The sequence below is a fragment of the Carya illinoinensis genome, chromosome 1, assembly GCF_018687715.1.
Source record: "Carya illinoinensis cultivar Pawnee chromosome 1, C.illinoinensisPawnee_v1, whole genome shotgun sequence".
In the NCBI taxonomy this organism is placed as follows: domain Eukaryota; kingdom Viridiplantae; phylum Streptophyta; class Magnoliopsida; order Fagales; family Juglandaceae; genus Carya; species Carya illinoinensis.
The window spans coordinates 4942743-4958297 of NC_056752.1; the positions used below are offsets into that span (position 1 = coordinate 4942743).

General features: G+C 37.2%; 3 protein-coding genes across 5 annotated transcripts; 2 read left to right on the forward strand and 1 right to left on the reverse strand.

The window, feature by feature from the left end:
• Positions 1-1408: 1408 nt before the first annotated feature.
• On the forward strand, positions 1409-2526 carry LOC122301566. The gene has a single exon (XM_043112979.1). It carries the CDS (start codon positions 1807-1809, stop codon positions 2284-2286), a length of 480 nt encoding a protein of 159 aa, XP_042968913.1. The 5' UTR covers positions 1409-1806; the 3' UTR covers positions 2287-2526.
• Positions 2527-3514: 988 nt separating this feature from the next.
• Positions 3515-10697, forward strand: LOC122307190 (NEDD8-conjugating enzyme Ubc12-like). Of its 3 annotated transcripts, none has more exons than XM_043119893.1 (6): positions 3515-3880; positions 6020-6133; positions 9451-9559; positions 9915-9993; positions 10114-10230; positions 10325-10697. In XM_043119893.1, the coding sequence occupies exons 2-6, from the start codon at positions 6025-6027 to the stop codon at positions 10460-10462; spliced, it is 552 nt and encodes a 183-aa protein (XP_042975827.1). In that variant the 5' UTR covers positions 3515-3880; positions 6020-6024; the 3' UTR covers positions 10463-10697. The 3 variants fall into 3 exon arrangements, with proteins under 3 accessions (XP_042975827.1, XP_042975818.1, XP_042975834.1); XM_043119884.1 differs by having other exon boundaries at positions 3517-3810; XM_043119900.1 differs by lacking the exon at positions 3515-3880 and adding an exon at positions 3928-4193.
• A 672-nt stretch (positions 10698-11369) lies between these two features.
• On the reverse strand, positions 11370-15234 carry LOC122307180 (multidrug resistance protein 2). The gene is made up of 4 exons (XM_043119874.1): positions 14836-15234; positions 13131-13754; positions 12811-12989; positions 11370-12476 (listed from the first exon to the last, which is right to left on the reverse strand). The coding sequence occupies exons 1-4, from the start codon at positions 14916-14918 to the stop codon at positions 11878-11880; spliced, it is 1485 nt and encodes a 494-aa protein (XP_042975808.1). The 5' UTR covers positions 14919-15234; the 3' UTR covers positions 11370-11877.
• Between the last annotated feature and the right edge of the window lie 321 nt (positions 15235-15555).

Sequence of the window (15555 nt, forward strand, 5' to 3'; positions counted from 1 at the left end):
GAAATCTGGAAAACAAGATTCCTTTCCGATTTCGCATATCAGCTATGAGGATTTTGGGAGGGAAGATATAAAGGAAACAAGTAGCCAACTTTTTTCCTTTTTTTTAATTATTTCTTTCCATGTCCAAGGAAAAAAGTAGCCAACCTCTTCGTGCTTTGTTCTTTTACATATCCAACTGATTATGTCTGGTCGTATCCAACCCAATCCCGGAACTTAGAAGTTAGAACAGCATTTGGATCTTGGAACGAGGAGGGGGAGAGTCTGGTCCATTCTGTACCCGTCACAACTAAAAACATCGAACACGAGGAGAGGGAGACATCAAAGGTTGGTAGTTTGATGTTATGGGCTGCTTGTAGAAATAGTTTATACAGTTGTATGTTCATCGTTACTCTTAACAATTTATTTCTTGTGCGGCTCGTGCTGCTATGTTTCTCGAAACAATATTAGTAGGATCGCTCATCTATTATTAGATCGATCCCCGTATCTTACTTCCCTTCCTTCATATGATAGTTTAAAGAAATACCCATCAATAGTGTTATTATTTAGTTTTATGAGCAATGATATTCACCCAACACATGTTTTTGATAATATTTTTATAAAGTGATGTTATTTTTATAAAGTATTTTATTAAAATAATGTTCATTTTAAAACATGGTTATCTAATGTATTATGAAAAGTGATGTGTGTTTATCTTTTATCATTTGAGAAATCAAAAAGATAAATAGTATCACAAATTATTGAAGCATTTTGGGTCCTATTGTGAAAGGTAGTAGTCATCCTAGGCCCACGATAGTGGCTTGGGTGTTAGTACAGTGTCCTCACGATCGTTCATAAAAATAAATAATAAATAAAATATAAATGAGAAATATAAAGATTTTTGATTTGACAAAAATACCTACGTTAGCGTAGTGTTTGGAGGGCAAACCCTTTATACTTGGTGATTTGTATAGTTTCTCACGACCTTATATATCTCGCAGTATAATAGGGGTTGAGGACTCTCTTGCCTAGAGGAATATGATGATATCTCTAGAGTCCCAAGATGGTAGAAGAAGCATTCCGATAAGTTCTTACGGTCTTTGGTAGGGAAACCCTTTTTATCGAAGCATTCATGGAGTAATTGGTGACTTGTCAACTTTATATCCTTGTTTTCCTTTCTTTTTATATGTCTAACTTGTCTTTAGAAGTCTAATCAGTCTAGTTTGGGGAGTCACAGATTGAAAATTTTGATCCACCATTTTTTCGGATTGAACCGGACTGTTAGCTATCGGTCCTTATGAACTAGGAATATTTTTTTTCTCTTATCTTTTTGGCAGATAAATTAATATAAAAATTAAATAAATTAGTAAAATTAAAATTAAGTGAACTCTTTAATGTGAATTATATAACTAATTTCTAATTCATTAAAATAATAATTTAGTAAATAATGAATTATAATTATATTTATGATGTTAATAGATATTAGAGAATATCTTCCCACGTGGCCTTCTGATTTCCTTCAAATAATAGCCTTCAATAGTGGCCTGCCACGTAGACACCCCATATTCGAAAGGCCGGACTGCACTGCAGGGGGAAAAAAAACAAATCTTCCTCAACTGAGTCCCTCCCTCTTGATCTCTCTCCTTCCTTACAACCCAAGTTCTTGCCTTTCCTGTCAAGGCCATTAATGAAAAGCCCAAAACTTGAAAAAAAAAAAAAAAAAGATTTGGCTGATGGGTTTTTCGAGTCCAACTCCAACCTCCTAAAGCTCCAACAACTACGCTAGGTGCCGCAGCTTTTTCCCTACACTACTTGAATTTGATCATAGTGATGGAGAAGATGATCAAGTCACCACAATTGGTCGATGTGGATACCAGGGATGATCTTTATGCAATATTACCTGGTAATATACGTTCGATGCTGAGGGATAGGTTGAAGGGATCCACGGGGTTTTTGACGAGCAATCTAATTCTTGCTGGGGAGTTGAGGGAAGCCTTGGGAAGGATCTTGGGTTGGTTGTCACCATTAACACATAATATGATAATATGGCAAAGTGAAAAGAGCTTTGAGCAACAAACTTTGGTGCCCAAAACAAACGTAATGCTTCTGCAGTTGCTATTTTTTGTGAACAAGGAGAAGACTGAGGCTGCCACTACTGAGTTATTAGTGGGATTGAACTACTTTTGGAAGCCCGAGAGGGAGATGGCTACTAGGACATTATTCAAATCCACCAACTTCAATGGGATCTTGAATGCCCTAACACAAGAGTTTGAAGGTGTGTGCCGATCTGGTTTAGAGCTCATACACTGATGAGATGGTCGTACGGTGTGCGGCGATGGGGTGGTGCTAAGTGCGAAGGTGTCAAAGTGGTCTCTTCACATGAGGAAAACACATACATGGGGAAAAGTGGGAGTTTCGCTTTTGCTATGTTGTGTTGTAGTGTAGGAGTTTTCTATGAGGAGTCTAATGTGTCAGCATAGCATTGACTACCGTTAAACACACAATTTCGATATTACCGATTCAAAGAGGAACTGTAGTTACTACCTTAGTATTTTAATGTTCATAATAGCCTATATTAAATTTCTAACATTTTATATATGATTAATGAAAATTAAATAATTTCATTGTTTATAGATTATTCATACTTATTTGTAACATAAGTATCTTAAAAATATTACCTAATTACTTTACGTATGTGTAAATAGTAGAACATGTATCTACATACAATAACATATACTAATCATATGATATATTAGTTAACTGATAGCATATATTATTATACATTTTATATGGTCAATGGTGATAAATTAGATGAACATTTCATAATTAATTTATATAAATACTATATAAAATAATATATTATATATAAGAAATTTATATGTAAACATTTCGGTCTGATTAGGTTCGATTTGGTCAAAAAAAAAAAAAAAATGCACTCAGGGACCAGACTAAAAATTGAATTTCTCGATCCGAATCAAACTGTTCGGTCCAGTTAGTTTTTCTAATTTGGATCAAAAATTTATCATCCATACTTCTCTTCCAATGCTTTATTACTCCTTTGAGGTTTGTCTTGTCTCGTGCTCTTGATGATTGTCATAGTGGGTTGGGCCTAGTTTATTTGGTATCAACACAAGTCTTTATTACTTCAATCATCCCAATATTTATGAATTTAACAAGGTGATAAAATGATAAATATTAGTATGAGCAAATATTAGTTACTTAATTTAAAGATAAAAGTTGAAGATTAAAAATATAGATTTGGCTTGGCTCTACTCTCTAATTCTTTTAATTGGATTCATTAGATGTGGGACATATATCACATGCAAGATATAAGGGACGAATATTACACATCTAATGAGTCCAATTCCAACAAAAAAATTTCATATGACCTCAATTCTACCATGGAATAATGGCACATGTAAACGAATGACTTCATGTTGCTTTATTTTTTCGCTCGAAATATTGATCGCAAAATGACATGGCGACACGCCTACATGATGAGCACGAATCTCAATAGCCCTAACACGCCCACTTTGGTTGGGCCACCCCTGTACGTGACGTTCCTATCCATACTAGTTTCCACATGCTCTCTCCTCGCCTCGGCGTACAAAAAAAGCAAACACTTTCTGGGCACCATTCCGTATTCCTTTCTATCCCATTGAATCAGGCTGAGCCGCAGATTGCGAGGTCCACCCTGCCCTGCCTGTTTCCTCTGTTACCTAATCCGTGCACTGTTTCCTAATTTTGTCCGACCGTCCGACAAGCAGCTCGCGAGTCGCGCCTCAATCACAGAAATTTACCGTGTTTTCGCCCTGCAACCTTTTCTTCGAGCAGGTTTGCTTCATTCAAGCCCTTTCCATATCATTGTGTAATAATCACCCGCGCTTTCCTTAACAAGATTCAGGTTTGGGATTGTTTGACTTATGTGTTTTTCCCAAAAATGAATGTAGATACCACTGTTTATATCATCTGGGTTTTGGCGTCTGAGTGAGCATTTATATTTACGCAAATGCGAGGTTTATTTGATTGGAAACTCGCTTTATTTAGTTTGAGTTTTTAGGACCGTTTCTGTGGTATTTTGATACATGATTAAAGTGCTGATGCGGAGCTTTTCTCTTCTGATTAACTGAAGAGAAAATAAGAAGTCTATGAACCAGGGCAAGCCTTCCATGTATTGTTGATTTCGTAGAACTTCAGATAAAGGAAGAAATGTTGGGGTATTCCTTGGAGAGCTTAAAATGACGTTGTTTTTGTTCATTCTTGAGTTATGACATTTATATGTATTTGCTTTGGTTTGGTCCTTACCATGCCAGTCTAAGCAATTAGAGAAATTTATTTTCCAGCTTGTTATCTTCTTATACTAATCTTATTGGGGGACGTAGGGCGTTTGTTTCTGCTGCAATTTATGATGTACTGAAAGTTAAAGAATTTCTTTCATTTTTAAAGTTAGGGAATCAAGCCCTCAAATTTTGGCATGGGAAAGGAAAAAGAATTATTTTTGTATAGTTGCAAGCATGGAAATTAGGCTTTCTGTACTTGAGCCAGATGCCAAAAGGTGGTAGCTGCACCCTTAAATTGCTTCCATTTTATCATTCAAGCAGACTTTTATACATATTCACAATGGTTTAACAAGAGTTGAAGAATTTCATTTTGTTTTATTTATTGATAATTTCCTTTTTATTTTGAAAGGAAATTAAGGCCTCAAATTTTTGAATGGGAAAGGATAAAGAATTAATTCTGTATATTTGCAAGCATGAAAATTGGGCTTTTCTGTACATAAGCTAGATGCCAAATGCTGGTAGTTGCACCCTTAAATAGTCCCATTTGATTATTCGAGCAGTCTTATACAATATATCTCTGTGTGTGTGTGTGTGTGGTCCCATTTGATTACTCGAACAGTCTTATACAATATAGCTGTGTGTGTGTGTTCACAATGGTTTGTTAGTTGACTCTTAAATGATTATGATAATATGCCATTGAGAGGAGGGAGGCTAGTGATTGTTTCGTGGAAGCCAAATATGGTAGCATATATTGTGAGGATGGTGTTCAAATGAGGTCATTGGGCCTTTTTGGGTGGGGGGACTTCTCTCGCTTTATTAAATAGTCCCATTTCAAAATGCTCCTCCTCCTCCTCCCTTCAGTTGGCCTTCTTTTCCCTAGAAGCGTATTTGGAGAAACAAGGCGTCTGTGTGGTATGTTTCTTTGTTTGGATGGCTGCCTTGTGAAAGATTTTAACAATGGATAATTTGAGAAAAATACATATTGTAGTATTGGAATGGTGTTGTATGTATCAACAAAATGGGCAGAATATTGACCATCTTTTGCTGCATTGTAATTTGGCTAGGAGCATATATGAAGCTATATCTAGCACTTATATGTAGCTTATATGTAGCCATAGGGTGGCAGGCTTATTGGCAAGTTTGCAGAATCCTTGTGGTAGCCACCGACACTTGAGAGTTTGGATGGCCCCTCTATGCTTAATGTGGCACATTTGGCAAAAACGCAATGCCAAACTTTGGAGACTGTGAGAGGATAGTGACAGAGCCAAGAGCCATATTGTTTATCAATCTCTATGCTTGGACTAAAGCTCACAACAACCCCAAGTTTCCAGGCTATTAGATTTTAATGATTATAGCTCTTTTTCTCCTTCTTGCTAGTTAGATGTATCCTTGTGCTTACTTCATGTGTGCTTGGGTCATGCTCCTTTGTGCCTTCAATATAATTTGCATTACTCAAGAAAAAGTTGTCGGATGGAGGCCCACTTCTCAATCACAATGGAGAAGGAATTGCTGCATCCAAAAATTTCTTGACCGTTTTATTTAGTGGTTGAATAAGAAGGATGTATGTCTTGTCAGTGAATTGATTGATGGGTTGATTGCTTGTTATTTGGAGTGATGGTTGCATTTGAGATCTAACTTGGTGTTGTTTTGCCTTGTTACAGATGTAATTGATCACCTAACTGATATTTTCAACAATGTTGATGCATTTTTTTTCAAGCACAAAAACATATGTTGCAGTCTAATTGTAATACCTTTTTGTGTAGGAGATATGATTAGGTTATTCAAAGTAAAGGAAAAGCAGAGAGAACTTGCTGAAAATTCCCAAGGTGGGGTACCTGTAAAGAAGCAAACAGCTGGAGAATTGCGTCTTCATAAAGGTTTCAATCTTCCATATAGTGAGGTCATTCTGGTTGTGTAAGTTACGATAACTTTAAGGTACAGGGAGGGGTGGAAGAGATGGAGTGAGATGGATTGGATGATTTATTCGGTAAAGTTGGTTATTCTTTTGGGTGAAGTTAGTTCAATTGGGTCTGGGTTTAATGGGAATTTTATGGTTATAGAGATTATGAATTGGTTATAAAAAAGTTTATGACTATTAGTACATAGTGAAGCTCTACATTATGCATCTTACATTCTCTAAGTTCTTAAAGGATTTCTTATTTTTGAACTGTGAGTTTGGAATTTAGTAGATGTTTTTTTTTTATAAGTAGATGTTAATTACTTTATTTTTTTCTTTAATGCTAGAGCTGATATTTTAGCTGATTGCGTCTTCATGGGTTTGAATTACAAGTAGAATTCGTATCAATATTTTCAACTGATTCTTGTTTTCCCTATGGGGTAGTTGTATTGAAGTGTCTAGACTATGCTGGAATTCTTTTTAGAACGTCTAGGAAACGTTTTGAAGCATTTGTTCCTGTAATATCATGTGAAAACATCGAGTAAGTATTACCATCTATTGAGAGGGCATAGTGAATGGTTTGGATCGTGTCAGCTTGTACGTGTATACTTGGCTGAAATAATTTACCTCACCATTTATGGTTGTAACACCTTTTCCTGGAACTGCAAATAGGTTCAACGTAAATTAAATTTCCTTATTTAGTTGAAAAAAAAAAAAGTAAAAAATAACATAGAATATGCCAAATAAAAATAGTCTCATAGAGTGAACATATGGAGATAAGACGACATTCCTATTGTGTAGAACCACTTATCCTTGGACACTAGGGTCTGATGTATAAGCTTGACATATCATCTAAATCTAGCTTGTTTGCTCAACATCGTCCTCTTTTCCTGGAGACTTAGAAAACATAAAAATAACAAAATGAGTTGAATACTCATCAAGCAACACATCATATAATAGTTTAAACTAGGATCATATAAAACGAGGTGAATACTTACCCACTCGTGGGAGCCCAAGTGGTAAGGGCAAAGTTGTGTGCATGAGCCCCATGTCATAGGTTTGATTCCCCCTGGGATCAATCTGTGATTTAAGCGGGAGGCCATGTCGGTGGGTTGCTGTACTAGTCTTCCCAGGGGTTTAGGTTCCATGGGTGAGTCCTAAGGGTACTACCGTGGGGTGGTTCCCCCGTCATAAAAAAAATAAAAATAAACATAGTTTAAACATAGGTTTTACTTGAAAATGTGCATACTTATAAAACATAACATTTAACATATAACATGTACTTATGGTGTACACACTTGAACCTTTGTGTGTAAGGTTGTGCACCAGTATGGCCACAGGTAGAACCACTTAACACATCGTAATGAATACGCACATTCACCCGTAGCTTGCATTGGTACCATGTATCTCTCACGGCTGTTCTTTAAAGCTTCTGTCATGACTTTTCTTTATTTTCATTTGATCATGATGCATGCAAAACATATAATAATGCGGCATTAACATGAAATCATTTCATTCATCATATCATAGCATTTGCAGTTTATTATATCATGGCATTCAAAAATCACTTTCATCATAACTTGATACATAAAAGGGGCTTCCGACAAAGGCCTTTATGTAACGTAATAATTTAAACATTATTGTTTACTATACATGATCGTGCTACTTACCTTTTCCCTTGTAGTGAAGACAAGTGCGTCAATAATCACCTACTTAAAGTTGCTGTAACAGGGTTAAATTTGATGGGGTTGAGGCTGTTTTTCATTCTGCTAAAATTGCAGCAACTTTCCTAGGGTTTTCTTTAAAAAGATTTAAGCAAGACCTCCGCGCTCCCCTCACGCGCGCGCGCGCGCGGGGGTGGGGGGGGGGTGCATTGTAGTATGTGTAGAAAAAGCTTGGCTTTTCCCTTACTAGGGCTGGCCTCAACAAGGCAGAGACTTTTGTTGGTGTTTGCAGCAGTTATCTAGGGTTAGGGATTGGTTTTGAAGAACATCACGAGAGATTCCTATGGGAGCTTTCTGAACTCATAGTAGCCTTTGTTTTTCTAGTTTTCAAGTCATATGATCTTTTGTTGGGCCTGAAAAACCTAGTAATAGGGCTGTACGAATTTAACTCTTAGTGTTTTAGAGAATTCTTGGCTAGGAGTGATAGGGCGAATATGTTTCCATTCCTTGGATCCATTTAGAGTCATACATGAGGCTGATTTCTAGTTCTTCAGATCTGGAACAGCTCAAAGCTTATCCCAAAAGAGTCCAGCTTCAAGAAATACTAGCACAGCCCCATTTTTTCATACACTATATTTTCCTCTTAACTTCTAACACAAAGTTTAAGATGATTTACTAGAATGAACAAACAAAATTTACTTCCTAAAAATGGAAACCCTGATTTGAAAGGAAACTCCAGTTTCCTAAAATAGACCCTAAAGTTTTGGGTGTGACAATGCTCATCGTGGGCTCCCATGTTTGTGGTGCTTAAATCAACACTCAGTATATGAGCAATACCGGACTTCACAACTGACACCATCTGCAATAGATTAACTCATGAATTTGTTTTTGAGGTCATCAGCATCAATTTAGCTGCAGATCAAGTTAGGGTAGCCTGAGACTGAAGACAGCCTTAGGAGGAAGAATGAAATATTAGCTTCTTAACCTTCTTGATTGCAGAAGTAGTGGCTTGGTGCTGCTATGGTTTAATAATGTGGGATGTAGCCCCTAGGGGTTGCCTCAAGTGGTAAGGGCCTTGGTCTTGGTTTTATGCTCCCTCCAAGTCTAAGATTCAAATCCTCGAGTGGAAAAAAAAATTCTAAGGGGCATCTGACTGGAGAATTTCCTTTTGAATTACTTGATATGAACTTTTGGGAGACTCTTTGCTGAGGGCCTGTGCACCCCCGGGATTAGTCTAGACTTTGTTCTCGGACATCCAGTGCCAATAAAAAAATAATGCGAGTTGTAGCGGTGGAGTACCAGTTTTTAGTCATTTCAAACATGGCCCTTGGCAGGTTAATTTGCCAACTGGGCATTTTTTCCATTGTTGGTGATAACACCTCCTTATTTTTCTGTGAATTCACCAAGAATATCCTGCTACCTAAATTTCCGTGACCGGCTTTCTTTTAGAACCTTTGGTTTCCAGATTAAGTATGATGCAGTACATACTAATCTTTTTTGGTATACTTTTCCCTTTTCTTTTAGAAGCTTCTGTTTTTAGAAAATGTTCATGATATGGAATTACCGTCTTAGTTTTTGCCATCTCATACAAAATAGGAGTTTCTGCTTACATTGTGCATTTGATCTCTTGCAGATATCTCTGAGCTGAATCTACCAAAATCGTGTGCCATATCATTTCCCAATGGCAAGGATGACCTGATGAATTTTGAGGTTTCTATTCGACCTGATGAAGGATATTATTTGTACGAACTTTTCCTCTGTTATCTCCAGAATTTTCTAAAAAAAATATGAATTTAAATTTGATTTGTGATTGTAAGAAAATTAAATGGTATTGATCTCTTTCCATATTTGTATTTATCTCATAATTTTGAATCCAGACTTTACTCTTTACCCCCTATTTGAATTAAATATTTTGTGTTGGAGCCCATTTATTAAAGTGGAGTCTACTCTACATGCCAGGAAGAATGTTCAATTAAGTATATTTTTGTTAGTTTAAATTTTTGAGACAATTGGTAATTTAACAGCGAAAATTTTGGTTCCTTTCCATGTTCATTCAATATTGAAAGCAATAATAATTCAAATCTTTTGTTGTTCCAGGGGTGGCACATTTTTGTTCTCCTTCCAAGTTTCTCCCATCTATCCACACGAGGCACCAAAGGTCAAGTGCAAAACGAAGGTAGACCTGATCATTCTATCTTCATAGTTGTCCCGTTTTTACTCACTGATTTCTCGGATGGTATTTTCATTGGTTTATATGGTAAGGTAGCTTTTCATTTATAGAGGGTCCAACTTGCAGGTCTATCACCCCAATATTGACTTGGAAGGAAGTGTCTGCCTCAACATCCTTCGGGAAGATTGGAAACCTGTCCTTAATATAAACACCATCATCTATGGGCTATATCATCTTTTCACGGTATTACTTGATGTGTGTGCATAGATTATGTACTTTTGTTGCCATCCAATATCTCTGAGTGTTGTGTATTCTTTTTTCTTTCAATTGTGTGCAGGAACCAAATTCCGAGGATCCTCTTAATCATGATGCAGCTGCGGTGTTGAGAGACAATCCAAAGATGTTTGAAGCTAATGTGAGAAGGGCCATGGCTGGTGGATACGTGGGGCAAACCTTTTTTCAACGGTGTCTGTAGGTTTGGGAGCACTGAGTGCTGACTCAGTCATTTCATCATTTGATTAAGTGCCCATGGATTGGATTGTAAAATTTATTTGCAAATTATAGGCTAATTGCCTGCCACAAGTAAGGGCATCAATTCCTGAGAGACCAATCAAACTAAAACCCAAATGAAGACGGTGTGTTACTCTTTTATGTGAAGCATTTTGAGTGTTAATATGCCCTGCATAATCTGGGAAAAGTGCTTGCTCAAAGTTCATTATTCATTGAGTTGCCATCTTAGTTCACACCCCTACGTATTGGTTTCTTATCTTAGTTTAATGTGGTCGTAATGGCATAAAACTGTGAAATGAACAGAAGGTTCAAATACTCTAGGGGTGGAATTTTACATTGGCTGGCCAACAAATGGCAGTCTATATTTGCCACTTTCACAGATGTGAGATCTCTTTACTGTCATATTTTTCAAAACTTAGTCTCTTTCTAATAACCATATTGTATATAATTCATCTTTTCGTAAATGACTTGTTTTGGAAATTTACATTAGGTAATGTAATTTTTTGTTGGTATCATAAATATTGACAATTTTAGCGAGAATCTAAAACGATCCTTCAACCCAGAATATGGCCGAGTTAAGGTCAAGCCGGGCAAGAATATTGACCACTAGATGAATCCAGCCTCTTCTACAGCTCAATTCGAAAATGCATGCAAGCTCTATGCACTATCAAAATAAATAATAAAGTGTTGTTGAACTATGAGTAGCCATTAACAAAGAGAACAAGTTCACTGATGTCAATAGTCTCGAAATTGTCTTGTTGAAATCTGATTTTGATACTTGAAACTGTAATTTTTCGAGAAACTATTAGTTAAATCGTTTTATTTTATAAACAACTAAAGGCTTGTTAATAGAAATGAACATAAAATGATTGTGACATCGAAACATGTATGCACTGACAGCAGCACAGATAGATCATTATTGCATAACATTATCAGAATAAGCTAAAACTGCAGAAATATCAGAGCAGAGTGCCTTTAGGAATGTAAGAGTGAGTTTGAATGTTCCCTAATGAGCCTTGTAGATGTAAATCAACCTATCCGGTTATCTTTCCCGTGCTAGCCGACCCAAGTGCAGGAGATAGCTCTGCTGCTCTAGTTGGAAAACACGATGAGAAGTGTCACCATCTCAGATTCACGGAATTGTATGAAAATGAAACTTCACTTTTGCCAACTTTTTTTCAAAAGAAGGATCATTTTTCAGAACTTCCAAAAACCATGGTCAGAATATTCGGTTGTTCAAGCCTCTCTTATATAGTTCATTTTAAGCGAAAAAACTCAACCTGATTTGTGGGAAAATTTCCTAATCCTAAAAATCTGAAGTCCTTGAAATCTTACAGTGTATTCACATGATCTAGCACTGTGCAGCCAAAGCAATGCTTCTTAAGTCATTTGTTCCTCTTTCAAAGTAGCCAATCTTGCATTTTCACGGTCCCGCCTAAAAGTATGATACAGAGGTGTGTAAAACAAGCAACACAAACCAAATGGAATAGCCATCATCGTGATAAGTCCCTTGGACAATGCCAGAGCCTCCCTTGCAGACCCTGAAACTGGATCCACAGATTTCGAATCATAGCCATATATCTTCTCTGAAAGAATACCTACCAAGGGAGCGGCAACAGAAGAGAATGATCCTTCAAAAGCACGATCAAATGCATAAATCATGGTCCGGTGCTTAGAAGGTACCACCTCAGCAAACATAGGGCCATTTGCAGCAGTGGCATTCCAGCTGATGGTTAGTCCCATTATAAAGAGAGTTGCAGCAAAGGTGAAGTAGCTGCCTACTAATTGGGGGATTACTGTAAGAAGGAACCATGAGAATGGGATGCCCATGAAGGCGCTAAACTGCGCACACATGATACGACCAGAGTTAGGGTAGATTTGTGATATTCGATCAGCTATTAATCCACCAAGGAGGGACCCCGTAGCACATCCAATGGCAAAAATACTTAAAAGGGCTGCTGCACTATTATGATCAAAACCTGCAAAAAGGCCAGATGGCATCATAGGAACAGCTCTGTCTACCATTCATATTGACAGTGAATTGTATTAAACAGATCTAAGCCTCATTTTAACAGTGAATTTCATATAATGGTTCCCCAATTTCAAGTATGCAGGTGAAGGAAATAAAAGAGAAAAGTTACTAAAATGAGCATATAGATTTCACTTCTTTCATACATTGGTTAACCATGAGTAATCTTTACTTTGGCACTTCACCAGGATGGTAGGCCTTTGACGCAAAATATCATCTATAATTTCAGCACATATGGCATATAATACACCAAGGAAAGAATTAGGGTTTGCTTTCAAACTCACCAATTAGTTCAAACCACATAGTGAAGAACACCATGGCAGTCCATGGTAGTGACCCAACAATGCCCTGCAACACAATGATTTGAAATGTTTTCACTTTCATAACAGTTTTCATTGCCGTCCAAGACTCCAGCCAAATTGAAGCTGCAGTACTAGCATTGCCCTTATCTATCGAATCAGTCCTGAAACATAAAGCAGCCAAGTTTCCAGAAACTGAAAGAAGTGGAGAAAATACATTTGATTGGTGATATGATTTATATGCAGAAGGAGAACTACAATGAAACAGAAAACACACTTGGGGGAGAAAGGAAAAGTGACATTACCTTTCTTCATCATCGCTGGTATAATGTGCAACACTGGTTGTTTTTCTAGGGTCTTCCACAAACAAGAAAACAAGCCACCCAATTAGTGAACTCAAGGTTGCCATCATGACAAAGGCTACACGCCATCCAGGCATGCCCCAGTATTGCTGACCAGCCATAATTGTTGCTAGAACACCACCTCCGATGCCACCTAAGGTACCAACAAGGCTTAGTAGCCCAAATCCTGTTCCCCTCACTCCATCTGTATAGCTATCAGCAATGAAGGACTGGAGTGCTGGTATCACAATGGCTAAACCAAAGCCATTTATTGCTCTCCAGAATGCAACTTGAAAAAATTGTTGACTCGCACCCACTGCAGCAGTTGATACTGCCCAGAAGAAAGTGCCCATTGCAAGAACTGTAGGGCGATCATGGTTTATAACTAGTACACCTGCCAAGGGTGATGCAAGGCCCTGCACGAGGTTCCTTATAAATGTAAGATAGCCCAGGTCAGATGGCCCGGCACTGAAAGCTTCACTGACTTCTTTGTAAACAGCTGGGAGGAGATTCTCGTCAGCACGCTCCATTATGGCAGCCATGTTTATCAGAATGAGAGACAGAGAAACCCCAAAAAATTTTCTTCTTCTGTGAAAAGTGAACAATTGCAAGGATACAACAGACAGTCAATGTGAGCATTGCGTGAAATTCCTCTAACAGAGAAGCAAACATTGTTCTGAATCAAGCACCAAAAGACACTAATAGCATCTAGAACGGCATAAGCATTTGCAATCTTGAAGCTCGTTTATTAGAATTTGTACAAGTAATGACAATGAAAAAGTACTAGCAGCTATCAATGCGAGCAAGTGTCTATATAGAAATGCACATTGACACAGCACCCTGACTTTTAATTTTTTCACTGTTAGCTTTTAATTTTTTCACTGTTAGCTATTAAAGCCATATACAGAATGATTATTTTGGTGGGTTCCTTGTGCTAATTGCATTATCCCCAGACCCATTTCGATGCTCCAAATGCTGTTTTTCCTCAACTAGCTCTTCCTCAAAAGACGATCCCCGAGCTACTAAAGGGGATCTAATAGGACTTTTCTTATCTGTATAGCTGATAAACAAAGATCAAAGGGTACCCGCATCCACAAAGTATAATAGCTAAATGTTTCCCCATGAAGCAACAAATTAAATGATTTCTCCCTACATTTCCCTTGTTAATACCGTTTCGAATGATGTTTTGCAACCAGCAACTTTGAATAGCCGTTAAAGCAACAATGCCATTTCTGCAGCATCATTATATTTGCTTCTTATGGATATTGTAAATCCACTGACTGGTATCAAAGAAAAAATGCAAAAGCTCTACATTATATGTTTCATAGAAAAATATTTCAGACCCACAAAGCAATCGGAATTAATCCAATATGGTATTATGTCTACCACCATATCACAGTTTTTTAATCTGGATCTAAAATCTGCAAATGCTAAATTAAGGCACCTAAATTAGCAACAGGAAAAGAAGAGAAATTTCGAGAAACGGCTACTCCAAGATTTTCCATATAAACCAATCAAAATCTTAATAAATACTAATCAAAGGCTGTTTTTGGAAATTAATTAATGAAGAAAAAGAAGAAGCTGAAAGCAGTTAATGAACACGAAAAAGTCAACGGAAACAAGAACCAAGAAACTATAACAAGAAACATGGGAGAAATCAAAAACTCACTTCATAGTTTCCAATCGTCTGGGAAGCAGAGGTTTGGATGGAAGACGAGCACCAAATCTTGAGATGACCCGATTGATGCCCATGAATCAAGAAACCTCGGAACCTTAAAAACTGGGACAGCAGGTTCCCCGCATCTATAGCGGATCTACCATGCCAACTTGCGCTGTCCAAAACACTGAACGCCACGGGACTTATCAGGAATTCGCTCAAAAGAATAAACAACCAGGATATTATTTACATATTAAGTATCCAACGGATAATAATCCAAAAAGAAAACAAAGAAAAATCAAAATTCTCAAGACTGTAACGCTATGTCTATCATCCTGTTGGTTTTGGTGGTCGCTTTCAAAAAGTGCGCGAATGCGCCACTGAGTTGGAGACTTGGAGTTCTACAGCCTTAAGTACAGAAATTGTTGGGTCATTAGTCCAGATCGGCAACTCGAATCCATGAGCGACGTGTGTCTACGCTGGCTCCTTAGCATTTTTTTCCTGAGAGATGACGCATTTTGTCTTGTTTGAAAATCTTCTTTAATTTTTTTATTAATTTTGATGGTATGGTACATTGGATTCAATTATTTAATTCAAATTTTCAGCATTTTCTATAATTTAAAGGTAGAAAAAAAATATTATGTGAAGTCATATATTATGCTTATCTCTTCTAAACTATGGAAAGTGATATAAAGAGAGAAATATAGTATTAAATATTCATGCAAATTTACT

Excerpts from the sequence above, each read along its gene's own strand:
- LOC122301566 (XM_043112979.1), top strand. The coding sequence starts at position 1,807 with ATGGAGAAGATGATCAAGTCACCACAATTGGTCGATGTGGATACCAGG.
- LOC122307190 (XM_043119893.1), top strand. The coding sequence starts at position 6,025 with ATGATTAGGTTATTCAAAGTAAAGGAAAAGCAGAGAGAACTTGCTGAA. Across the intron at positions 6,134-9,450 it reads AGAATTGCGTCTTCATAAAG|ATATCTCTGAGCTGAATCTA; the intron begins GTTTCAATCTTC and ends GATCTCTTGCAG. Across the intron at positions 10,231-10,324 it reads GGCTATATCATCTTTTCACG|GAACCAAATTCCGAGGATCC; the intron begins GTATTACTTGAT and ends AATTGTGTGCAG.
- LOC122307180 (XM_043119874.1), bottom strand. The coding sequence starts at position 14,918 with ATGGGCATCAATCGGGTCATCTCAAGATTTGGTGCTCGTCTTCCATCC. Across the intron at positions 13,755-14,835 it reads AGACGATTGGAAACTATGAA|AAGAAGAAAATTTTTTGGGG; the intron begins GTGAGTTTTTGA and ends CACTTTTCACAG. Across the intron at positions 12,477-12,810 it reads TATGTGGTTTGAACTAATTG|GTTTTGATCATAATAGTGCA; the intron begins GTGAGTTTGAAA and ends GCCTTTTTGCAG.